Here is a 27,553-nt window from a genome sequence, read left to right as displayed (position 1 = left end):
TGGCCAAAGCCCACAAAAGGAATGGACACTTCGGGATAGACAAGACCTTTCGGTGGATTCAACAGTCCATCTATTGTCCGGGGCTCCGCAAGCTGGTTGAAGACGTCTGCCAAACCTGTCGCACCTGTGAACTACACAAGTCCCCTGAACAGCGTGCACCTGTCCAGACAATTAAAACATCCAGGCCCCTTGAGCTGTTGATGGTGGACTATCAGTACTGCCTAGTCATGGTGGATCACTTCACAAAATTCGCTGTCGCTGTTGCTACCAAAGACCAGACGGCTGAATCTGCTGCACGGGCCATCTGTCGACAGTTCATCCACGTCTATGGGTGTCCGGAGAGGTTGCACTCCGACCAGGGGGCTTGTTTCGAAGGCCGAGTCATCGAAGAGCTGCATCGGATGTATGGGATCCAGAAGTCGAGGACCACTCCTTACCACCCACAAGGGAACGGTGCATGTGAACGCTTCAACCGCACTCTACTCCAGCTGATCCGCACCTTGGCCGATAAGAAAGACCAATGGCCCCAATTCCTTCCCGATCTAGTATGGGCCTACAACAACCAGGTCCACTCCGTGACTGGTTACACCCCACACACCCTTCTCTTTGGCCGCCCCGGAAAAGGGGTCCATGACCTGAACCTATTCCGCCCTGGAGATGATGTCTGCCATAACTACCCCTCCTGGCTAAATGCTCACCGACAGAAGATGGAGACTGTACACCCGGCTGGTGAGCCAACAAATCCGGGGCCAGATACATGCTGACCCACTCCCCGTGCAAGAGCAACCCTTGAAGTTGGGACAGCTAGTCCTGCTCCGTATCAAGAAGCCACAAGGGAAACTTCGAGCCAAGTGGGAGACTGAGGTCTACCGGGTAATCGAACGCCCGTACCCCAACGGGCATGTATACCGAGTGCGGGGTGAAGACAGTCGCAGCATCCGCACTGTGCACCGAAATATGTTGCGTCCCTGCCGATCCCAGCCTGACTCCCCTACCACAGTACCCGGAGGGGGTGACGCTGCCGACACGACTGACGTCACGGATGTTTCCCAGCATAGCAATCACGTCGACTCTGAGACCGGTGACCCACCTACACAACCCAGTTCTTCCCCCGGAGTGCTGACTGAAGTGGGGCGTAAAGACAGTGACTGGGAGGGGAACAACCGACCCTTGAGACATACTGACTGCACCACTGCTGGGATCCCGCCCGGGCGGTCTTACAGGGACCAGTATGTATGGCCCACTTCTCAACCAACCCCTGTGACATCTGCAGTCATCACTGCCTGGGAACCGACGGTAGTTGACAGGGACTGCCAACCTTTAAGTGGGGGGGTATGTAATGGGATCAACAATTCAGACTGCATCATCAATGTAGAAAGGGATTTGAACATTGCTTCAGCACTTGCCCACAAGGGGGCAGTGTCAGACTGTGCAATCACAGACACAGAGGTGGGACATTCCCTACAGCTCGTGTGTTTGATCCAGGAAGAGAAAGAGCGGCAAGAGAAGACAGCCCCGGAGCTCGGCCAGGACAGAGCTACGTGTGGTCTCCCTGAACAGAGGGCTCTTTTGCAACCGATTCTTGGAAGAATCACCCTGTGGAAGTGGGTTCTGCCATACCCGGTCTGCAGGACTTTGTTTTCACCGAGGATCTAACCGGACTGCAGAGCATCGCGCCTGGAGTGCATATCCAGGGGCTGTGACAACTTGACTGCAGAGAATCGCACCCTGAGTGCAAGTGCAGGGGCCGTTACCGACACAAGGGAGCCATCCGTGCAACCGTGACCTCCCTTCTTCTGCTCGGTGTGCCCCGGGACTAAGAGACTGACTAGAATCCGTTACCAGCGGGAGAAGATCAAAGGAGAAGACCGAGGAGCTGCTTCCCTTCAGCGCTGCACCGGGACCCATCATCGTGAGACTCCAGGCCTGCGACGTGGGAGCTGCATCTTCTTCTGGGATAGACTGGTACGTGATTGTAGGGAAAGTTAGGGAAAGTTGCCGCCATTTCTTTGTTTTTTTTTCTCTTTCTTTTTTTGCTTGCTGCGTACCCGGAAGGAGTGAAGATCCGGGGACTCCACCATACACATGTGCGCAGATAGTTCGGTTGACTGTGTTATAAATATGTTTCATAGTAAAGAAATGTTACTACCGGTAAAATCTGAGTATGGGGATTTTGTTGGAATAGAGCATACACACACACCCGCGGCCCTACCACCGGTCGCTTCATATATATAAAAAAAACAAAACAAGTACTCACCGCTCTTCTCCTTCCACTGCTGCTCTGTCCTGACGTCTCCTCTTTCCACTGCTGCTGTACTCACCGCTCTCCTCCTTCCACTGCTGCTCGTCCTCCCCTCTGCTCGCTCTCCCGGTGCTCCGGTTGGCGTCCTCCCTCCCTGCGCTCTGTTCACTCAGCACAGCAGTCGCACAGGAGTGACGTCACCGTGCAGGCGCAGGGGGAGAATGATGATGCAGAGGGGCGCCGGCCTCTCTATGCTTCATTATTACTGTGCGTGGTGACGGGGGAGGGGGGCCTCGGTGCCGCCGCTGACATCGGGCAGGGGGGCCCGGTGTCGGGGGCGGCAGCGGGTCATATAGTGGGCGCGTGCACTGTGACAGATCAGCGCAGCTTCTCTCTCACTGACAGGAGCTGGCTGCTGATCTGCCGGGTGGCCGCGGGCCCCAAACCTCCCGGGCCCGGTCGCGATGGGGACCGCTGCGACCGCGGTAGTTACGCCCCTGCCCCTGCTCATGAGTATGCTGGACTACCTGGCAGCACACCAAGTAGTCCTAATGATAATCTTTCCCTGATTAATCAGTGTTTTTATGAAAACTGCACTAAGCAGCCCAGTAAGTGACACATTGCTGGAATCAGGATCTCTGCCCCTATGTTTTTCTGCTCTCAGATTAGGTGGCAAAAACCTGGTGACCGATTCCCTTTAATTAAGCTTGTTGTATGATTACCTTAAATTTTTTTTTTTTTACTGATTTTGTTTTAATTACAATTTTTAGACATTATGTCTCAATTCATTAAGATTGGTGTTTTGTAAGCCAGTCGGGACTGGTGTATACATGCCAAAACCTGCAAAAGCTTTGTGAGATTTCATGATGTGTTATGCCGGAATTCTGATGAAAGCACATTGATGAAGCAGGCTTAAGGGGGCTTTACACGCAACGACATCGCTAACGAGATGTCGTTGGGGTTACGGAATTCGTGATGCACATCCGGCCTCGTTAACGACATTGTTGAGTGTGAAACGCACGAACGACAGTGAACGATCAAAATTACTCACCATATCGTTGATCGTTGACACGTCGTTCTAATCACAAATATCGTTGCTGTTGCAGGAAGCAGGTTGTTCGTCGTTCCTGCAGCAGCACACATCACTATGTATGACACCGCAGGAACGAGGAACAACATCGTACCTGCGGCCGACAACAATGAGGAAGGAAGGAGGTGGGCGGGATGTTCTGGCCGCTCATCTGCGCCCCTCCGCTTCTATTGGGCGGCCGCTTAGTGACACCGCTGTGACGCCGAATGACCCTTCCACTTAGAAAGGAGGCAGTTCACCGGCCACAGAGACGTCGCTAGGCAGGTAAGTATGTGTAATGGGGACTAACTATGTTGTGCGCCACGGGCAGCGATTTGCCCGTGACGCACGACCGACGGGGGCGGGTGCTTTCACCAGTAACATCGCTAGCGATGTCACTGTGTGTAAAGTGGCCTTTAGTCTCTGTTGTAATGGAGATAGAAAGTTCTCTGTATACTGACTTCATGGGAAGCTCATACAACAGCCCATCTGAAGAAGCAGAATTGGAGTATATAGTAGAGCGAATCCACTGATGCAGCAGGACTCCTCAGGCTCTGAATACGCTGTTCAGTTTAGTTAGCAAGAAGTTATTTTTGTAGCAAAGGTAAAACATAGCCCTAACAGACAAGAAAATAAATAGCAGATGGCCACTAAGATTAGTGACTGATTCCACTGGTCTACATTTGAAAAAAAAAATGTTTTCTGATTTTCCCCAAATGAAAGATGCTAATTTAAGATATGAAGTCAAAATGAATGCAATTTGTTTTGTGTGAAAAAAAAAAAAAGTATCGTCTAGCGAAGAGAGCAATAATTGGGTAAATTATAATTAAGGTGAAACTTTCTCTTTTTGGGTGCTGTGGAATCGTTATGATCTGTGTTTTCACGCTGTAAGAGCAGTGGTCTGCCATCAGATTTGTCTTCCATGTGCCTTGATAGCTATGTTCCTGATGGCTTGGTGAAACAAAAACCCTTTTAACAGAGGTAAATTTGCGGCAACTTGTAAGCCTCTTGAATGATTGAATGCAGCTGTCACTTTTCACGCTGCTCATATAGCCATAAAATGCTGATGTTAGCAGTTTTTAACTGCTTATTAAGCCATTTTCTGATTTAGTTATACTGATGGCATATTCAAAATTTCATTGTGCATACCTAAATAATAAAATGGCATATAATGTTAGGTTATTACTGTAAGAGTTCCTTAGTAAAAGAGCATTTTGCAGAAAAAACAGATGTGACTGCAGGAAAATGGTTGTGATTTTTGGATTCAGTACACCAAAATTAATGAAGATGATATGTTATTTTGTAATCAGCAAAATTGATGTAGAGCAGTTGACTTGTATTTTAAAGGAAATCTAAGTAACGCCCCTAGAAGAAGCAAGTAATACCAGTGAAACATGTGTCAAGATTAAAGGGAACCTGTCACCAGTTTTTTCAGTATGGAACCAAAAGTAGCACCTTCTGCAGCTCCTGATCTGCATTCTATGAAGGCGTACCTTGTTCCCTGACTCCACCTGCAGACCGCAGAAATACCTTTATAAAAATCTGCCTCCACGTATGTAAATGAACCGTTCTGGTCGGATGGGCGTCCTTTTCTTGGTGTGATGGGCATCCTCTTTTTTTTTTTTTTAGCTCCTGTTCTTTCTTTTTCCGTCCTCCTTTGATGATTGACGTGGATGACGCTTCGTCATCATCCATGTAGCTGGGCTAATTCGCATGTCTGCGCAGTCATTCCTGGCTTGCGCAGTTATTCCTGGCTTGCGCAGGCGCACTTTGCTCACCCAATTGCGGGCAGAAACGAAAACATAGGTGTGTTTGCACGAGCTGGTGAGCTTTCTGCGCAGGAGCGAGATTGTGAGAGAGCTCACTCGCTTGTGCATCTACACCTATGTTTTCGGCTCTGCCCGCAATGGTGCAGAGTGAAGTGCCAGCAAGGAATGACTGCGCAGGCACGCTATTTAGCCCAGCTACGTGGATGATGACAAAGGCGTCATCCACGTCAACATCAAAGGAGGACGGCGAACAGCATCAAAAGGAGGGACAGGAGACTGAAAAGAGGATGCCCATCTGACCAGAACGATTCATTTTACATACGTGATGGGAGATTTTATAAAGGTATTTGTGGGACTGCAAGGGGCGTCAGGGCACAAGGTGCACCTTCATAGAATGCAGCCCAGGAGCTGCAGAAGGTGCTACTTTGGGTTGAATACTGAAAAAACTGGTGACGGGTTTCCTTTAACTTACACTGACATACGTAGGGATAGAATAATTTTGGGATAGCTAATGTTGATATCAAGCAGCAAGCTAACAGTCTATTGGGTGCTCTGTCAGCATCAGGCAGTGCCATGCTTACAGTGTCTTCTGCAACTCTGCTGATTTTAATAATATAAAGTGTTCCTTCTATAATTATAGCCAAATATCACTTATACTTGTACATCAGGGCAATATTAGCTGTGTTAATTTATTGATGCTAAATAATATGACTTAAGCAGCTCTAATTGAATACATTTGTCAGGATACAGGGACATTTTATAATAATGTACTCACATTAATATGTTTATTAATATTATTATTAGTATCTTTTATTAACATTCCTACACTCTTTTTGCCTTGTCTAAGATTTCTGATCAAATTAGTGGTATGGTTGTACGGATCACTCTTTAACAGCACAAATGATGTCGTATAGTCATCTAATGTGCCATCACTGATAAATCAAGGTTTGAAGCCATATACATATTAGGCCTGTTTCACGCGTCAGTGATTCTGGTACGTATGTGCTTTTATTTTATACGTACCAGAATCACTGACATACGCAGACTCATTATAATGAATGGGTCTGCTCACACATCAGTGATTTTTCACTGACCATGTTTCCATGCGGCGTACCCGCGTGTCCGTGATTGCCGCACGGAGAAAAGTCCATTTTTTCTGGCATCACTGATGTCCCACGGACCACACTATGGTGTGATCCGTGAAACACGTACCAGAAAAACACGGACATTGAAAAACATTTTCAACTCCCTTCTCCAGCGACGCTCTGTGCAGCCTTTGCTCTCTGCTGCTTCTTGGCTGGCTCATCATGGTATGCATATTCATGTGTGCAACCAAAGCCGACCCGGAAGTAGCTGCAGAGGTGAGAGACACAGCGGGGGTCGGATGCTTCAGTGCTGGAGAGTTCAGCACCACGGACAACAGGAACAGGGGCAGGTGAGTTTATCTTCATGTGCAATCACGGAGTACGGATCACGTATCACGGATTGCACATGGACAACCCACATGTGCCATGTATCATGGAACACGGAGGGACATAGGCGTTTTTAAAAAGTCAGTGAAAAACGCCTGTGTTTTTCACTAACGTGTGAAACACGCCTAAGCCTGGAAGTCCACCGGGGTCAGTCACTGAGAACAAGCCACGGATGCACTTCCAAGCTAATTTTAATGTTGCTTCAAAGTTAAATTTCTCAGTGATAAAACATCTGTTTACTACAAGACTGGTATAATTTTTATTGTTGTTTTGTAACCGTTATGACCTGTATCACTAGTTAAATGAATAAAATCATCCTGACAATTCTCGTTCAAACTCTATAAGACAGCTGCTTGTATTCAGATGTAGAACTGATCTCTTATATATCTTGTCCTGAAAGGTTGGTTCTTTAGAAAAAGCCATGCAGGATGCCTTAGTGATGGATCGTATAGACTTTGTGAAAATGTTGATAGAATATGGCGTGAACGTGCATCGCTTCCTCACCATAATCAGGCTGGAAGAACTGTACAATACGGTAAGTAACATGAGAGAAAGATACTGAGATGCATGGATGTGCGCTATGTACAATGTTTTGCAATCAACCGGTCATCCTTCATTTTTCAATTTCGATTGAATCACAGGACATCGATTGTTCTAATATTAAATAATGAAAAATATTCTGCAGACTGAAATCAAGCTATTTAGCCAATATTGGGGCTCATAAAAAGTGTTCAATACTTTATTAATTACATTTTAATTAAAGGTGGGTGTATCCTGATCATTTTGCCAAATTTTCACTGGGGAAATTTTTTGAATTGTTTTTTCAGAAAAGAAATCTAACAAAAACTATGTTGATAGCGCAACATAACTGGCTTTTCCAAATTCAATACAAATTGCCACTTTTAATGACTATTAAAGTTTCAGAATTATGCAACCCCTTTGCCTCTTTCTTTATTATTTAGTTGCGCACTGTATGGCTGTTATGACCTGCAACTTGGTTTCAGTCAAGTATCAGGAAATCCTAAAAGAACACATCAGTTCTGTTCATCAAAGCTTTTGCCATAGCAAACTACTTTGAAAAGTTGTACAATTTTTGTACGACACAGACTTCTGTAGAAATGTTGTGACTTCTTGCGTTTTATTAGTTGGGTTGTCTTTGTTCTTGTTTTGATTTGTTTATTGTGTAGAGCAGCACATTTTGTAATTTTTTCTAATAAGCCTAATTTGGCAGCGGGGGTTCAAATATTTTAATTGTAACTGTATATACTACTGCAAATATATGTCCCACGTTAATTTTGCTTTTTGCATCTCCCAAAGTAACCCTCATACTGTCGTTTCAAAACGGTTTTCTTTTCTCTGCGGCACAAAGTACCAGTTTTGCTACAACGCAATCTCTCTCTTAGGAGGAACATCCACAAAAAAATTCACATACCAATTTTCTTGCCTCACAGAAATATTCCCAATATTGAGCCAGTCACATGGCAATGTTCATAAACGCTTCTAATATAGCAGTACCTACAGAGAACTTAGTGCCATGCCACCGCCTATATAAAGCTTTTTACTGTGGAAGGAATGACAAAAGGATTCCTGGATGATTTATTAGTCAATGCGTTTCGAGTGCCCATTACTCCATCAGTACAAATCACATTCCACACTTATAACTAGAAATCCACACATCAAAAGAATGATCAGATGTAAAGTGTAACATGTTCTGTTCTAGAATTGTGCCAAGAATTCAGACCTTTGCTCATTGAATCCCGGAAACGTGTTAAGCATGGCTTGGTATAGGCAAAAGCCACCAGAAAGAGGCTGTGTTCAAGGTGTAAAAAAAAAAAATGATTCGCAATATTGTGATACTTTTCAATAACCATCCTGGAAAATATTCTTATGGTTTCAAAACATCTGTGTATAAGGCTATGTGCCCACGGGACAATCTACCAGTGGATTTTCCAGATAAATCCGCAGGTTTAAGCAAATACAGACATTCCACATGTTATCCTATGGGATTTGGGGAGTGTCTGTATCAATGGTGCCGTATGTGCGGCTTCGGAATATGCTGCAGATGTCCCACAGCCGCACGTAACTGCATGTCCATTATTCATGCGGAAATATCTGCGGAATTCCAGCTCCTCCACTATGGAGATACAGGGCGGGGGGACTTCCGCAGGTAAGTCGTATGAATGGCAGGTTAACCGCAGATATTTTGCTGGAATCCAATGTATAGCTTCGGATTCTGGGGATCAGCTGCGGGAAACCTGCGGATATATCCGCCGGTGCGATGTCTTGTGGGCACATAGCCTAACACTGGTCCAACATGTTTATCATGTTATGTTTGGTATATTTTCCAGCCCCTCCATGCACATACTAAATGTATCCGTAGGGCATAATGGACCCGGTATATGCATACACTATGAGTGGGAATACTTTTTACATTTTTTAACATATATAAAAGTGTAATCTGCTGTGCTTTCCTATACAGAGGGATACTGTAATATACAGTGTAACATATATTTTTATTCTACATAGATACCTTGCAACTAAAATCAAGGTGTAAAGAGGACTTTCTGTTTGAATATGTTTTGAGAATGTGCGCTTTCTTTTGTATCTTCTAGAAACAAGGACCTACAAATTTGCTCCTACACCATCTTGTTGGAGATGTAAAGCAGGTGAGATTCAAGAAGTAATATTCAAATACTGACATTGGGATTATTTAAAGGGGTATTGTCAAGTTGCCTTTTGAGGAGCTCATAGCTCGACAGCCTCCTTACAGTGTCCCTGATCCCTGGTTGCTTGCGGGGTAGGCACTCCCCCTTGAGTGACAGGTCTGCTCAGGCTCTCCATACTGCTACAATACATTAACAGCCTGATAGTGTTTGTTCCTAGTCCATACTATGTTCACTGTATTTACGTATAGAGATTCTGCATTTGAACAAGCACACAGCTGCTGAAAGCCATGTTTTGGAGAACTGCTCTGGAAACTACTATTGCTGGGGTCTGTTGAGTTTTTACAGGACTGATCGCTCTAGATCTGAGAGTCCCTGTGCTTATAGAAGAAGAATGACTGTAGATGGAAAAAGCAAGTCGATTGCAAACTTGCTTATATTTATGCTGTCCGACTAAAGCAATTTTACCCCTTTATGTGCAGTTTTCAAGATCCAAGCAGCCATCTTAATGTATAAATTAATGGTGAAAGTCATTATTGTACAGTCATTACATTTTAACCGGATATATCAATAAGTAAAAGCTATCCATAAGATGTATCACTTAAGCCCGCTTTACACGCTGCAATGTATCTTACAATGTGTCGGCGGGGTCACGTCGTAAGTGACGCACATCCGGCATTGTAAGGTACATTATAGTGTGTGACACGTACGTGCGATTGCGATTGAACGTTAAAATGTTCATCGCATACACATCGTACCTTTCTCTAGAATTGCACGTCAGATTGTTCATCGTACCCGGGGTAGCACACATCGCAGTGTGTGACACCCCGGGAACGATGAACAGATCTTACCTACGTCCTGCGGCTCCCGGCCCACAATGCGGAAGGAAGGAGGTGGGCGGGATGTTTACGTCCCGCTCAGCTCCGCCCCTCCACTTCTATTGGCCGGCTGCCGCGTGACGTGGATGTGACGCCGAACGTCCCTCCCACTCCAGGAAGTGGATGTTCGCCGCCCACATCGAGGTCGTATGGAAGGTAAGTACGTGTGATGGGGGTTAATCGTTTGTGCTGCACATTCAACAAATTGAACATGGCGCACATACGATGGGGGCGTTGCAAATCGCATACGATATCATATGCAAAATTGCAACGTGTAAAGCAGGCTTAAGTATACACTTTATATTGAACACATGATAGAACAAGTCTACCACATGCCCATTTTCTGTAAATCTTGGGGTATGTGCATTTTGTTGCAGGTTTTTCTTCACCTATTAGTATGGGTGAATTCTGCAGTAAAAACTCTGCAAGTGACATCCTGCGGATCTAAATCTTAAATACAAAACGTGTCAAATTGATATTTGGAGGGAAGATACAATACCCCACAGTACTAAGCATCAAACTAAATAGACATAAATCACTCTGAGAATAGTAGTTACTCAGATAAAAGAAGTAATATGAAGTACTAGTTAAATGAATATTTTGTGATATACGGTATATTAAAATTTCCAAATAAGTCTAACTTCAATAGCAAAAGATGTCTACAACAAAAATTAGGGGCATGGATTAAAACCATTAATAAATGACTGTTAAATATTAAAATAACATGTTCAAAACAGCAGCAGAAAGGTAGTAATATATAAATACATTATGGCCTTGTGAGCACGGTGCATTTTTTCCACTTTTTGTGGGTGCAGTTTTGGTCTTAACACTGCATGCATTTCTTTCTCCAGCAAAGTCTATGAGATTTCATTTTTGCTGTGCGCACCTTGCATCTTTTTTTTTTGGCTGCGTCTTTGTGGTGACCACAAAGATGTAGCATGTCAGTTTTTTCGGTGTTTTCGCCAGTGTTTTTGAGCATTTCCAGTCAATAGATTTGACTTTAAAAGCACTGGGCAAAAACGCTTTAAAGAAACGCAGTAAAACGCTGCAAAAAAATGCATGCCAAAGGAGCGTTTTTTCGGGACCAAAACCGAGCATTTTTGTGGTCACCACACACACATAGCCTAAATATGCCTTATGTGTAGTGAGAACAAATATATTCAATTCATGAAAAAGCGCAGTCAGGTTCAAGTCTAAATCCTATGTGTTAATAAGGATATAAATTCCGTTCATTACAAAATAGCAATAAAGTAGTTTAACAATAGTGATAGAAGGTACAAGCCTGAGTAGGAGAAGGTAATTGCAATGAAGAGGCTGTTATAGTGCGAGTGCACAAATATGGATCAAATGGGTCATATTAGTGAAAGTGATATTACCTTTCAAAAAGCTGTTCAAAGATACAGGATGGTGCCACCCCCCTATGCGCGTTTCGCCCTGTTTTTTCAGGAGAAATGATTTAAATCTGCTGCAAGTCTCCAAGGAAAAATAATCAATGTGTGCATGAGATGTCAGGAACCTCATTCACTTTGTTAGTACAAGAAAAGCCTTCAGGTTTTGTTCCAAAACAGTGTGGAAAAAAGCTCAACATAAACTAGTTAAAAAACGATGTATGCACCTACGCTTACTCATACATTTCAAATGAGAGTTTTCACAGTAAACACAGCGTAACACTTTTTATTAATTCTTATCAAGGATAAGCAAATTATAACATTAAACATTTTTGTTTTATAATATTTTTTTCTTTTTTTAATGAATACACTTACTGTTTGCCTGTGTTAAAGTATTTAAAGATGTATTAAGATATCACCTTAATCTTCTAAGGAATCTCTGATGCATCTTGGTAAAGTAAACTGGGTTTAGTAAAACTCCTATTAAAAGTGGAAACTTCAAGGGAGACTGGAATTTATTTTTGATCCATTAAACCTACAGTGCATATCTTTTCCTATAAGTCCAAGAATGAAAACGTCCTCTGTGCAGTCTATGTCACTTTGAAGTTGTGCGGATCATGGAACTGTGCATCATATCTCACTGGACCCCTTTAGATCGAAACTTATTCTAAAACTCAATGTACCACTTTTTCAAAGTAAGCTCAAATATGTCTACTCATTTAAACCATAACTTATACTTACTTTTGGTAAAACAACAAATTTTGGAGGCCCCTCATGAGGAATGGTAACCAAGGCTACATCTATAGGTAATAATAGCTACCCACTGGGGCATAACAGAGACAGGAGCCATTCCATGGGCTACTTGACCTATTTTACCGGAAACCTTTTCCACTGCATGTCAACAGATGAGGTAACACCTAACCTTTTTGTTTGATGACTGCAATGTCATGTTACCTCCCACTCTGCATTGTTTAATGGATAAAATAGGAGACAGGCCCCTGTGATTCTGAAGCTTATAGTGGCTTTGAAATTCATTGAATAAAAACTACTTTTCTCCACTGGTGTCCTTGATCTTCCTTTGGAAAGTCTTCAGCATCAGTGCGGAGTGAACACTCCTTCTGTCCTTTTTCTGCATTGTCTGCACTGTCCGGTACACTCCTGTATCTGCAGCAGTTGCTTATGTCTTGTGTGTCACACAACTTGAAAAGGTTAGCGTACCTCTTTCTCTTTTATTCCGTTTATGCCAGATAAAACCCTATTTTGCGCCTTTGCTCCTTAGTCTTCTTTCAAATTTTTGGAATGACCCAAACCTACATCCAATTGAATATTTGTGTGTTGACTTGAAGAGAGCTCTACACAGGAGAGTCACATGCAGTCGGACAGATTTGGAGCTACACTGTAAGGAAGAGTGGGAAAAGATTTCCAATTCTAGATGTGCTAGGCTTATAGTCTCCTGTCCAAAAACTGAATGCTGTCATGTATTCAAATGGTACGTCAACAAACTACCGTGTTTTTCATTTTAGAAGTCACACCGGATTATAAAATGGCGCCCCAAATTTAGAGATAAAAAAGGGGGTCCATCTTATACTCCGGTGTTGTCTTAATGGAGGGGTTCAGCAGCGGTGGTGGAGTGGAGTCACAGGAGGCAGAGACGGTGCTGGTGGGGTCTGTCCTGGCAGCGTAGAGGTCTGCCCAGGTGAGTTTATGCTGGCAGAGGAAGCTGCGGTGGCTGTATAAAGTAGGCCTGTGCGGCAGGTCTCCCAGATGCTCTGTTGGTGGTCCTGGCTTCAAAGAAATGGCGCCCGGAGCAGCGCGTACGTGGATGGAACTCTCAGCCAAGATCTCAATCTGAGCACGCTCTGACTCCAGGTGCCATCATTTGAACCCAGCATCTGGGACACCCAGCGCACCGGACTGCTCCATACAGCCAGCCACTTGCCCGCACAGAGAGGCAGACGGCCACCTGCCGGCACAGACAGTTTGCCGGCACAGACATCCACCGGCGTCAATTCTCCACTTTCCGGTAAGCTATGTTCGGATTTTAAGACGCACCCCTCATTTTACTCCCAAATTTTTGGGAGGAAAAGTGCATCCTATAATCCGAAAAATACGGTAGGAGTATAAATTGCTGAGTATTTAAGCAACCGCATTATTTTAGTTCTTCATTTTTCTTTTTCCACACAGTTCTCAGTTGATTTTTCAATTGAATTCTGTAGATTATAGGTGACATTAAAGGTGGAAAAATTCTGAAATGGTTCTTCTTGGTATGAAATTTTACATGACAAATTGGCATTGTAAGATGGGTGTTTACACTTTTTACATCCACTGCACATAATTTGGGAGCCTGTTTATCAGAAAGTATTTTTGTATCTTTGTTAGTGGCTTTGTATTTCTGTCTTTTACCAATAACTAAAAGTTATGTCTATGTACTGTATGTCCAGCCATATTTCACGTCACTTACAGCATAGCAGACTAACTATTATAGATTTTGTGTAGTGTTCTTATAGAGACGTGAAAATGTAGAAATAATCTACTGTATTCAGGAAACTTAGAATGAAAATGAAAGTTACCTGTGTCATATTGTTTTATTCTATTTAATCAGCAGACTTTTTATATATGCAGAGTAACCTCTCCCTGGATTACAAAATTACCTTAATTGATGTGGGATTAGTAATTGAATATTTGATTGGCGGAGGTTATAGAAGCAGCTATACAAGGAAGAGATTCCGTGCCCTATACAACAGTCTCTGCAGAAAGCAAAAGGTGATCTTTCATGTTTTTTTTTAGGAGGGGACAGATGAAGGGTTGGGACAATACTTTGAAAACTTTCTAAAACCTAAAGAATATACGTAAACATTAGCACTCCAGCATTTTTTGTGCTATATTGTTCAGCGAATAGTATGACTTCGGTTTTCTGCCATGTTACTGTTTGATATGGTTTCTCTAACAGTCTACATGTCTATTAATGCTTCTTTTTTTCTGAGGATGCAGAATTTCTTCAAACAGCATTTATCTTATCTCAGGACAGTAATAATAGATGGAGTTTTGCCTGATTCACCCCTAAAAATGGTATTTAGATGACCCCCTGACAGGGCTATAGATTGCAGTGATTCGAATGGAGCTCAAATGATTGCTATTTTCCCCCGTGGTCCCCACATAGCTTTCTCATGAACCAGATCAGACACCCCCATACTTTGCACTGACGAGGGGCAAGCACCCCGAAACACCGTGTCTGCAAATTGGGATTCTGATCTGGCTTATATATCCTGAGTCATATTGCAAAGGATTTTTAAAAATCCACTTGTGACTTTTACTGTAGAGATAAAAATATAGCGCATATGAGAAGCACCCGTGGAGTGATTTCTGTATATATATATTATAGAATTGCTCACCTGGTTAGGTTGTGCGCCCTCGCACAACCCCGGTGTTAGATGTATAATTCCTCTGGGAGATGAGGGACTGTCTCAGCTGGCGTTATCCGTTGTTTTGCTGGGTGGATCCAGGTTTGTTGCCGCTGCTAGCTTCAGATTCACCGACTTTTTGAATCCTGGAGCTCTGTGCGGACCTGTGTCCTCCCGCTGTTAGTTCAAATGATCTGATGGATTCTATTACTCACAGCAGCTCTACCCGGATTCCCTTATGGGAGTAGGCATGTAGAAAAAGATTCCGGTCTTTGTGAGCGCTAGTAATAGATCTTTGGTCTTTGATCTTTTAAGAAATTTGGCTTTATTATTAATAACATAAAGCTCTTGTATTAACACAACGCGTTTCAGCAAGATACACTTGCCATCCTCAGGTGTAACAAGAGCATTAATAACATAAAGCTCTTGTATTAACACAACGCGTTTCAGCAAGATACACTTGCCATCCTCAGGTGTAACAAGAGCACTGAAGTGCTCTTGTTACACCTGAGGATGGCAAGTGTATCTTGCTGAAACGCGTTGTGTTAATACAAGAGCTTTATGTTATTAATAATAAAGCCAAATTTCTTAAAAGATCAAAGACCAAAGATCTATTACTAGCGCTCACAAAGACCGGAATCTTTTTCTACTTGTGACTTTTAGGATCGCTACTTCCAATAGGTGGCGCTGCGCTAGAGTTTGTCTCCTTTACTGGAGAGACATTTTGCTATTTTTTTGTTTTTAAAGTGTTCATCATTTCAGACGGGCACAGAAACATGGCAGACTACATTTCTTTGCCCGTCGGAAAAGGATGCATTTAGGGAAAAACAGTCTTTGGTCCCATTAGGAATTTGTCTGAACTCATTTTTTTTTAGGTGAAATCAGATTAAAGCCTTCAATGCACAGTGTGAACAAGACCCAGCTCACATTAGGGTATCATTGTATTCTATGTGATGCTGCTTCAGACCATCCTCCCTGTCTCATGCTTGTGATAATTCTCTACCTGTGAACTGAAGCTGCATCTCATAAGTTACACCTGAGATTCTCCACACATTAGACGCAAATGATATAGACCGACAGTGTGAGTCATGGGAGGTGTGTTCCTGCAGTTAATCATAGTAGGAAGTCGCAATGCCAAGTGTGTGTGTGAATGTGTGTGTGTATATGTCATATACTGTGTGTGTGTGTGTGTGTGTATATATATGTGTGTGTGTGTATGTGTATATGTATGTATGTATGTATGTATGTATGTATGTACATATATATATATATATATATATATATATATATATATATATATATATATATATATATATATATATATATATATATATATATATATATGTATATATATATATATAAACTAAATAAATATTTATATATATATATATATATATATATACACACACATACAGTGTGTCCACCCATATCCTGTCCACCGCCATTAACTTGAGAACGGCGGCAGCTATAGGCATAGAAGTGGTGTCTAGGTATAGTAAAGTAGCCATGCGCTACGCAATGAAACCACCTATAGCGCCACCTGGTGGAAAACAATGGAGTTAGCATTTATATCTCGAAAACGGAACGAGATAGAGAAAAAAGTGAATTACAAAGTTGTAGGGCATCATCAATTAAATACGAATCAACACCTTGCATACAGAACTGTCCTCAGTGGTTGATACCTTTTTAATGGCCAACTGATAAGATGGTAATAAATAACAAGCTTTGAGTGTGCTTAGGTCTCTTCATCAGGCTCAGTCTACCACAAAATCTGAAGAGTCACATATTTATACACAGCAGGACAGCAGTAAATAAGACACGTTTTGTGAAGCAGAACATATCTTGTCTTATTTACTGCTCCATTCTATGTTCTGTTTAGGGCTGAGTGGATCCGGACTGTAAATGTCCGGATCTGCTCACTTTCGAAGATTTCTGGGGGCTGGACGCGGGCCTGGGATTCCGGGTGCGTGATCCGAATTCGTAAATAAAGGGAAAATAAACAAAACAAGAAATAAGCGAGAGTTTCATACTTACAGAGACTTGTTGTCATGGCGGCAAACTGCTTCCAGGTCGCGCATTCACTTCCTGTACTGCACATTAGGCTGATCGCATACACATAGCTTTCCGTGTTTTCACCGCCCACAGGCCGTCGTGTCGTCTGATTGGTTGCAGTCAGACGCGCCCCCAGCCTGGGACAGCGTCTGCCTACAGTTATTGCTCATTGCGGCTCAGTGATTGCCTACACTCACCGCCGGCGGTCGTGCTCTTTGGCAGCTCGCTGTGACATATAGCAGACCTGGATGCGGCGTGGGGCATTGAGTGGATTATGACGGACCTGGAGGGGTATTTGGGGTTTAATAAAGTGGTGAAGGAGGGTGTCTTTTTGTACTTTATTCCAAATAAAGGATTTTTCTCTGTGTTTGTACTTATTTACTTTCATTTCCAGGTTATGATGCAGGTATCTCATAGATGCCTGGGCCATTACTAACCTAGGGTTTAGTAGCAGCTGTGCGCTGCTATTAACCCCTCATTACCCCGATTGCCACCGCACCAGGGCAACGGGAAGAGTCGATAAAGCTCCGTGATTGTCACATCTAATGGATGCAGCAATACCGGGTGGCTGTGGCCTGAGCATACCAGCCCCAGCTAGCTTTATCTTGGCTGGGTATCAAAATTAGGGGGGACCGCACGTTGTTTTTTTATAAAATTATTTACTTAAATAATAAAAAAAAAAAAGCTGCATGCGGTTTCTCTTATGCTGGAATCACACTTGCGAGGGGCTCGCACGAGTCTGACATCGCATCACCGGCACAGCCACACACACTTCTGACAGGAGCGGGCCGCATGTGTTACTTTCTACATGCACGCTCATGTTCAGACAGCGGCAGGATGTGCTGGGTGATGTCAAGCCAGACTCGCACGAGTCTGACATCGCATCACCGACACAGCCGCGCACTCTTCTACAGGAGCGGGCTGCATGTGTTTCTAGGTACATGCACGCTCACCATACTGACCCCCAGACATTTGCACTGCTTTCCCCGCCCACTGGCCGTACTGGCGCTTGTGATTGGTTTCAGTCAGCTGACATGCTGCCTCTCAGGGGGGATGGGGCGTATCTAACTGCAACCAATTACACGCGCCAGTGGGCGGGCAAAATGGTGAATATTGAATTGTCGGCTCCGGAAGGGAAAAGCGTGACCCGGAAGGAGTTTGCCGCCATGACACAGCCTCGGTGAATATACCGCGCACGCTCCTACCCCCCTATCCCTTCTACCAACGTTTTTAATATCCGGATTCTGGTCCCCATTTACTTATATGGGTTCCGGATTCTGGAGCCGATCGGGTTTGCTTTTTTTTTTTTAAATTGAGCACTGATCCACCGGTCCTGGCTTTTTGCGAGTCCGGTCAGCTCTAGTCCTGTTGCGTATAAATATATGACTCTTCAGATTTTGTGTTATAGTGAGCCTAATGAAGAGACCTGAGTAGTCTCGAAAGCTTGCTATTATTACCATCTTTTCAGTTAGCCATTAAAAGGTATCAACCACTGAGGATTCTCAGTTCCTTTAAACAATTTTTTATCTCCACTGGCTAAGATATATTTTACCTATTGTATGTCTGAAGAGGATAGCATGTGGTAAACTAGTGGCATACTTTGATTGAACTTCTGGAATTAGGATATTTCTAAGTTATATTTTTAAGTACTATATGTCTAGAAAATAATAGCTTGAATTCTACTTTAGGTTTCATACAAATTTATATAGACTCATATTTTTTTTTTTTTTTATACGAACGATAAATAAGTTAGTGGTTAAGTAAATTAGCTGTTGTCTTAATTTCTTTCTTTGATGTTCTGCCAGAAGGCCCACGATTCTACTAACAGCTTGGCACAAAGTATGTCTCATGTTTCATTAAGCCAGGACAGCCAGATGAATAGCAAGCTTGCTTCACCCGAGAATACCTTGCATTCCCAGTTCCTCCGGACAGCACAGCCTTATAAACGCAAGGTGATCCATCCAAATTTTAGATCCAGTTTAATTGGAAATGTTCTGGTAGAGTCAAGTTTCTAATCTACCTTATGCATGTACTAGGCTGAAATACTAATTCAGCGTATGATCTATGTCATTCAACACCGATAAAAACATTTGTTTTATATATATATATATATATATATATATATATATATATATATATATATATATATATAAATCTATATATATATATATTTGTTATATATATTTGTAGTATAGTATACGATTCTGATATGTATAAACGATCTGTCAGCAGATTTTTGCTATGTAATCTGAGAGCAACATGATGTAGGGGCAGAGACCGTGATTCTAGTGCTGTCAGGTACTGGGTTGCTTGTTGAAGTTTTAAATAAAACCAGTGGAGATCATCACTGGATGACGAGTTGTTTTTTTTTTGTGTGTCTTGAAGTCCTCCGGCTCTGTGTAATACCACCCCCACGACTGATTGACTGATTTCTGTGTGTAATGTACTTTGATAGAAAGGAGATAATTAGTAGTATGGCAGGGTTAAACAAAGCTCAGCAGTCTAACCTCTGCTAGATCTGCAACATAGAAAACCATGGTGTTCTCAAAACAACAGCCTGCAGACCAGTAAGTGACACATGGCTAAAATCCGGGTTTGAGCCCGAATATCATGCTGCTTGTAGATTACATAGCAAAAACCTGGTGACAGATTCCCTTTAGCACAAAATCGGATATAGTAAAAGGTCCATTATTGCTGCTCACATTGATTTCACAATATTACACATAAGAATTATTTTGCAATACAATGATAAAGCATAAGAAAGTTACCTTGGCAAGAAGAATCGCCTTTCTACTGCAATTCCAAAAAGTACACCTACCCATCAAGAGTTTTATTACCTGCAGTCCTTCATGAGTGAAGCAATTTTGGCAGTAATATTTGGCAATGTATGTTATTGCACACATATAACAGAAAATTATTTATTATTTCACTACTGTTTGATTGTTGTCAATTATCGTCTACATTCACGTAATTAAGCCATGCTTGTTTATTCGTGAAAGGAAAGTGAAATTACTAACCCCCAGATACTGGCCCAGCCCTGTACTGGTTTAGGCTATGTGCGCACTTACCGGATTTTGCCGCGGATTTTCCGCGGATTTGCTGCATGTTTCGCTGCAGAAAATGTTCATAACATCTCTGCAGTGAATCACCAGCAAATCCTATGGAGAAAAAAAATCCTGTGCGCACTGGGCGGAATTTGACAGCTGCATGTTTTGCTGCGGGAATCCCACAGCAAAAACAAGTGCATGTCACTTCTTTTCCGCACGTCGCTGCGGGATTTCACTCCATTGACTCAATGTTAATCATGAAATCCCGCAGGGAATAACGCAGGCAGCAAATTCTGTGCGGTTCACTGCGTTTTCCTGCGTTATTCCCTGCGGTATTTCGCGGTTTACCTCCGGTAATGTGCATTGCCTGTCTGCGGTTTTGCAGGGAAGTGATGTCATTACAGGAAGAGGAAGCCGTGCAGAGAGTAAACACACACACACATCACACTCACACACACACATCACAGACATAGAACACATAGACACAGACACATAGAACACACATAGAAAGAAAACCGAAATATAGGAAAAAAAGAACGTGGGCTCCGCTGCATATTCACCGTCCAGCCGAGGTAAGCACACAGCGGCGGCCCGGTATTCTCAGGCTGGGGAGGGAGAGGGGCAGGGGTAATGTCCCCTGCCTCACTCCCCCTCCTGCAGCCGAGAATATCAGCCGCAGCTGCCCCGGCACTGTCGCATGCATTATGCGGCAATACCGGCGTGTCCTCGGCTCTTCTTGCCACCGTGTAGCAGTGGTGGCAAGGTAATACAAGGGGTTAATGATGGTGGGGGACCACCGCCATTCACCCCAGGCTTGATCATGGCAGCGTCTATGTGACAGCTGACATTATCAACTCGTAAGTAAAGTGAAAAAAACACAGACACCGAAAAATCCTTTATTTTAAATAAAACCAACAAGCCTCGTTCACCCTTTTATTAACCCCCCCCAAGCAAAGCTCCGGCGTAATCCACACAGCTCCGACGTAATCCACAGGGTCCTGCGCTGCTTCCATCCAGCCGCGACTGTCACAGACACAGGCTGAATGCAGCAGACAGCAGAGGTAATTACCGGTCATTTCCCACGGCCGGTAATGTGAACTCACTGCCGACCGTGGGAAATGCAGTGATCTGTCCTCTATCTATCCTTCTATCTATCCCTCTATCTGTCTATCTATCTATCTATCTATCTATTCTTCTGTCTATCTACTATCTCAGAATTAAATTACTTTTTTTTTTTTTCAATGTGCTTTATTGCATTGAATGCAATAAAGCACATCCCAACCCGCACGCGGCAAAACCGCGGCAATACCGCGAATAATACCGCGGTAAAACCGCGGCAAACCGCGGCAAACCGCATGCGGTTTTCGGGTGCGCTTTCCCGCGGTTTTTTACCGCGGGTGCGGTAATCTTTGAGAGCATGCGGAATTTTCTCAAGGAAATTTCATTTCCCAGTGCGCACAGAGCCTTAGAAAGTAAACTTGTAGAGTTCATAGATTTGAACACAAATGTAACTTATTGCCTAAAACCCTCTATTTAATGACGACCTGTCATCCCTCAGGAGATGTTTTATTTCAGTAAATATCGTATCCCTAATTTTCCAACTCTGCAGCATCGTTACTGGTTCCTTGTTATTCCTACAAAAACTTTTATATAAATTGAAAACTGAATGTCACCTTTGGGGTTGTGTCCCTACACATTCTTACACTGCCCAATCACTGCTACCAGTGTCACACTGTTTAGGGACTCGCCCGTTTTACAAGGAAAATTGTAACTCCAAGTTTTCAATTGATTCCTAAATTGCTAAGTGGAATTACATTAACTTTTTTTTATACATGATGATTGGAAAATATACTTATACATACAGTAGATCTCTTTCAAAGGAGAATGGGAATAAATTTATTGAAAATTCAGTATTATTATCATTATTTATTATTAAAGCGCCATTTATTCCATGGCGCTTTACAAGTGAAAGAGGGTATACGTACAACAATCATTAACAGTACACAACAGACTGGTATAGGAGGAGAGAGGACCCTGCCCGCGAGGGCTCACAGTCTACAGGGAATGGGTGATGGTACAATAGGTGAGGACAGAGCTGGTTGCACAGTGGTCTACTGGACTGAGGGCTATGGTAGGTTGTAGGCTTGTTATAGTAGTAGTGTGGTTTATTAAAGAGAATCTGTCAGTTGATTTTGTGTATCATACTAACAGTATCCTGAAATAGTGCTTGGGCAGCCCTTTCAGGATATGTAACTGTCGCGGGCGGAGGAGGGGACGCTGCGCTCACCACGCTCTGGTCCGGCGCTGCTGCTTGGTGGCTCGAGCGGTGGGCCGGATCCGGGGACTCGAGCGGCGCTCCTCGCCCGTGAGTGAAAGGGGATGATTTCTGGGTTTGGGAAGTCAGTTAGTGACGCCACCCACGGTTTGTGGTGATAATGGGACACCACCGCTGCTCTGGACGGGGATCCCGGGAGCGATGACAGGGAGCAGCTGAGGTGTTTCTCTCCCCTCCGTGGGTAAGGGGGGGTTTGGTGGTCCTGGGGCCTGGTGATAGCGACTGTAAGGTGGATGGCGGGGTTTGGCGAGGTGCAGGGTCGCGGGGGCGGCAGCGCAGTGCCAGGCGGCATGGTGGTACTCACTCAGCCAATAACATAGACGGAGTCTCTTGTAAAACAAACGGCTGGATGGACAGGTCCCGCAGCCGGCTGCTGTAGTTTCTCCCCTGACTCCAGGCTAATGGTGTGCGTCCTTCCCTGCACTTTCTTTATATGCTCCTCCTGTGCTCCGGTTTCCAGCTGGCTTCCCGGTTCGGTACCGGACGGGCCACCACCCTGTCCCGGCTACCTACGGTTCCACCAGGATTGTCTTCCCGGCCCCTGCAGACGGCCACTACCGTCTGCCTGACTGACTACAAGAGGGTCCCAGGCTCCAACCTAGGCCCCTGTCTGCTTCTGCCACTCTGCAGACCTCCTCTCCCTTCCTCTGCCTGGACTTGTCTCTCTTGTTTCCTGCCTCCGACCAGCTAGACTCCTCGGTGGGCATGTCTATCTGCCTGACTCCACCCACCTGGTGGGTCTGTCTGAACCCGAGTGAGGAAATCAGGTCTCACTGGAGATGACTGCTGTGACCTGCTGGGGGTGGGGGTGTGTGTGTTGTTACCTGTGGCCCCTGGCTAGTCCAGGGCGCCACATAACTTTTATTCCTGTATGTTAGCCATTTGTATTGCTATAAGGCCTTGAAATGTTATAGTCGCGCGCAGACTATTCAAATATATGTAAATGCCTCATGCATATTCACCCCTTCCCCCTCCCACCTCTCTGTGTGACGTCAGTGATTGGTGTAGACTCAGTATTCCTTTTTTTGGAGAAAGTGAAACTAATCCTGCAACACTGGCACCCCCTCCCTTAGCAGTAGTGATGGGCAGTCCGGCTCTTTTTGGTGATCAGGTTCCAAAGGCTCCGCTCACCAAATAGAGCCGGCTCATTCGGATCATTCTTGACTCCCTATTAAATGTGTTCACCCCAGGTGAACACATATTTAAGATTATAGGAACGCCGCTGAAACCCCGCTCACCTGCGGCTAAACCCCGCCCACTTATAAGGGACCAATTAGATTGTTGGGTGGGCGAGGTTTAGCCGCGGGTGGGCGGGATTTCATCAGCGGAAAGAGCCGTTAAGATAATTTAGTGGCTCCCACTGGGGATCCGACTCCTGTCAGTCACAGCAGGGAGCCATATCTTTGTGTTGGATTGTTCGTGACCGACACATCACTACTTAGCAGTGCACTATAATGTAGTTGTCTGGCATTATGTACCTGATCGGGTCAACATTATGTTATACACCTTTGTGTTGTGCTGAATTTGCTTCATGACACAGGGGGCTGCACTGTTCAGCTGATCCAGGCCCCTGTGCCTGACAGCTTAGCTCAGTCTTCATGAGTCGCCTCTTGGCTCATAGACTGGATGTGCTGTGGAGGGAGATGGGAGAAACATACGGTAGCTGCCGCATGAGTACAGGGTTCAAACAGAACAGTAGCTGAGCATGGCTCCAATTCGACCGCACAAACTCCTCAGGAGTAAAGACAGGAGACATTTTGTGTTTTGCTTCTTTTTTGTTCTGATCACTAGTAACCAAAAGACCTCGTTCGACTTCTCTCCAGACTTTTATCATACAGAAAAAAATTTCTCCATCTCTGGCATGGAGGACTGCATAGAAGTGAAACCGGAAGGCATAGTAAAAGAAAGAAAGATGAGATCCTTTAGCAGTTGGACCAAAACGTCACAGGCTCCAACCAAGAGAGAAACCAACTAACAATCAGAGATCACCGGTTCAAACCCCCCGCGTGGAGCCTTGACACTTTGGTTCCAATTACAGGAAAATAATTAACGTGAACAAATCCTGATATTGAAAAATAGTGAAGAAACTCGGAAGCTTTTGTTGTTTTCCCCAATATGATATAGCCTCTTTAAAGGGAACCTGTCATCAGAAATTTAGCTTGAAACCTAAAAGTTCCCCCCTCTGCAGCTCCTGGGCTGCATTCTAGCAAGGTTCCTGTACTTTTTGTGGCCCCTTTTAAACCAAATTAAATACTTTATAAACTTGTACCTTTTGCTATGTAAATTTTGTAAATCGTCCATGGGGGCGGGCTCTCTGCTGACCGTTGCTGTTCCTCCAGCACATTGACGCCGTCCCCCCACGCTCCATTTCATCCATCAGGACACCGCCCACTGCGCCAGAAGGTGCCGCCCACGCCAGGATCGCTGGTGACGTGTGTCACAAGCACGAGATTATGGGCGGCGCTGTGATTGCATCGCAAGTGCCCGCCCATAATCTCGTGGACGCGCTTTCCCCCACTGCCTCCAGCGTTCTGCGCAAGCGCTCGCCGGCCAAATGACTCGACGTCACCTCCTTCCTATCTTACCCTGCAGCAGGGCAAGATGGGAAAGAGGTGACGTCGGGTCATCTGGCCAGCAAGCGCTTGCGCAGAACGCTGGAGGAAGAGGGGAAAGTGCGGTCACGAGGTTATGGGCGACACTTGCTGATGACACTCACAGCGCCGCCCATAACCTCGTGCCTGCGCAAAACGTCACCAGCGGTCACACGTGCACGCAGTGCACAGTCCCGCTACAGTTACACAGCGCATGCGTGGGACCACGGGCGCCCAGGGGCGGCGTCCTGAGATATGAAATTCAGCGTTGGGGGGGTCGGTGTAAATCTGCTGGAGGAACAGCAACGGTCAGCAGAGAGCCCGCCCCCATGGACGATTTACAAAATTTACATAGCAAAAGGTACAAGTTTATAAAGTATTTAATTTGGTTTAAAAGGGGCCACAAAAAGTACAGGAACCTTGCTAGAATGCAGCCCAGGAGCTGCAGAGGGGGAAACTTTTAGGTTTAAAGCAAAATTTCTGATGACAGGTTCCCTTTAATATAGTCCAGTATTGTTTTTTACATTTTTGTAACTCGTTTTGGTGACCAACATTTTTTTTGCATGATGGAAAAAGTGTTCTTTATCAGTGTTTTTAATCTTTTTGGTCCTTGTTTGTTTTCACTGTCAGTATTCCATATTTTAAACACAAAGATTTTTTTTTTCCAAACTTCTACCCAATTATTGTAAAAAATACAACACTCAGATGACATTTGGACTTTTTTTGGTGTGCGGTCCATGAGTGATTTTGTTCTGTAAATCAGATTGAAATTGGATATGTGAAGAGGAAATGTGAACAGCTTCTTAGAATATAATGCATGTGTGTTCTATCTGTGAGCAACACTTTTAGAGCACATATAAGAAAATTGTATCTGAGAAAGGGGGCAAATATTTCACAAACACACAAGTAGAGATGAGCGAACCCGTGGATGTTCGATTCGGCGAGTGCAAGTGGACTTTTGATAAAGTTTGGTTTGGGACCCGGACTTGACCTGAACCCCAATGGGAGTCACTAATTGGGCAGTTTGGGTCTCTGCCAACATGCAGCCAGCCATAAACTGATCACTTACAGGAGAGGGTGGACCCATTACTACATCCCATCATTTTGTTGTTACTCACAGTAAGAGCCGTTGAAACACTTGAAGGGGCTCACACTGGGCTGAGCACCGAGCGTAGACGTACAGCGTCAGCAATGCTTACGTGAGTTATGTTTATAAGTAAAGCACCGAAATTCCTAATCTGAACTGTGTTTTTTTTTTTTTTTTTTCTTTCTATCGTCTGTGATCTGTACGAATACCAGACACCAAACCTCGGGTTCACTCATAAATACAAGTGCTCAGTTGTAGCAATACAATGATTTGATTCTGAACTTTTCTTACCTTGGATCTTCCTGAACGAACAGTATGTACAGATGACAACCTACCCAAACTTTAAGACTAAAGGCGTACAAATGTGAGAAGCCAGATTAGTTTTTATGCAACAGATATAAATTTGAGAACAGTCATAACTCATGAAATATCCAGGTCAAGTATACAGCGAAGAAGCAGTTTCAGGTTTATCACGGCATGTAATAGTTCAGCAGGTCAAACTAACCTCTTAAATATGTTGTAATCAGAGATACTAATCAACATTAACCAAACAAGCTACAAAGATATTGATTTATTAGACAGTGTTCCAAGGTGCATCATGAGCCTGTAAGAACCTGATGTTCACCAATGGGAAATCATTCACTGAAACATTTTTAGCAAGAATATTTAGCCACCTGCTACAATACAGTACAAAGCTAGACCTCACCTCCATGGAACTTCAAATACACAGATTTTGAGAGGAATGTTATGCCCTTACTCAAGTAGTTACTGTAATACAATGGAAAAAAAAACATATAAAACTATTCTTATGCAAATTACATCATTTACATAACTTGCCAAAATTATGCTAAATTATGGTGTATCCTTAGGGAAAATGTGTGAAAGATGAAGTATTTTCATCTTACATAAAAACAGAGTGAAATGAATTTTTCCAGCACCAATAGTCCATAAAATCTTGATTTAGCTTATTTGAAAAATATTCATATACACCAGGGGTTCCCAAACTTTTTACACAGGGGGCCAGTTCACTGTCCCTCAGACCGTTGGAGGGCCGGACTATAAAAAAACCCCCAAAAACTATGAACAAATCCCTATGCACACTGCACATATCTTATTTTAAAGTAATAAAACAAAACTGGAACAAATACAATATTTAAAATAAAGAACAAGTGAATTTAAATCATAGTCCTCAATATATTATAATACACTCCCTATAGTTCTCCATACATTATAATAATAATAATATTCATTTATATAGCGCTATTAATTCGACAGGACTTTACATACAATGGCAACATTGTCCCCATTGGGGCTCACAATCTAAGTTCCCTATCGGTATGTTTTTGGAGTGTGGGAGGAAACCGGAGTACCCGGAGGAAACCCATGCAAACACGGGGAGAACATACAACTCCTTGCAGATGGTGTCCTTGGTAGGACAATACTTTAATACACTCCCTATAGTTATCTATACATTATAATACATTCTCCATAGTTCGCCATACATTAGAATACACTCCCCATAGCTCTCCACACATTATAATACACTCCCCATATAGTAT

The 27,553-nt window shown here is 43.7% G+C and overlaps 1 protein-coding gene across 1 annotated transcript in view; it reads left to right on the top strand.

Moving 5' to 3' along the window:
- Positions 1-27,553, top strand: part of TRPM6 (transient receptor potential cation channel subfamily M member 6) — a 340,636-nt gene that overhangs the window by 128,107 nt on the left and 184,976 nt on the right. The window contains 4 exon segments of the mRNA XM_075318063.1: positions 6,953-7,087; positions 9,165-9,218; positions 14,104-14,244; positions 18,740-18,886. Of these exon segments, the coding sequence (XP_075174178.1) occupies positions 6,953-7,087; positions 9,165-9,218; positions 14,104-14,244; positions 18,740-18,886 (477 nt within the window).

This window comes from Anomaloglossus baeobatrachus, chromosome 1 (genome assembly GCF_048569485.1).
Source record: "Anomaloglossus baeobatrachus isolate aAnoBae1 chromosome 1, aAnoBae1.hap1, whole genome shotgun sequence".
In the NCBI taxonomy this organism is placed as follows: domain Eukaryota; kingdom Metazoa; phylum Chordata; class Amphibia; order Anura; family Aromobatidae; genus Anomaloglossus; species Anomaloglossus baeobatrachus.
Note: the sequence above shows the minus strand (reverse complement) of the source record. Positions and strands in the feature narration are given on the sequence as shown.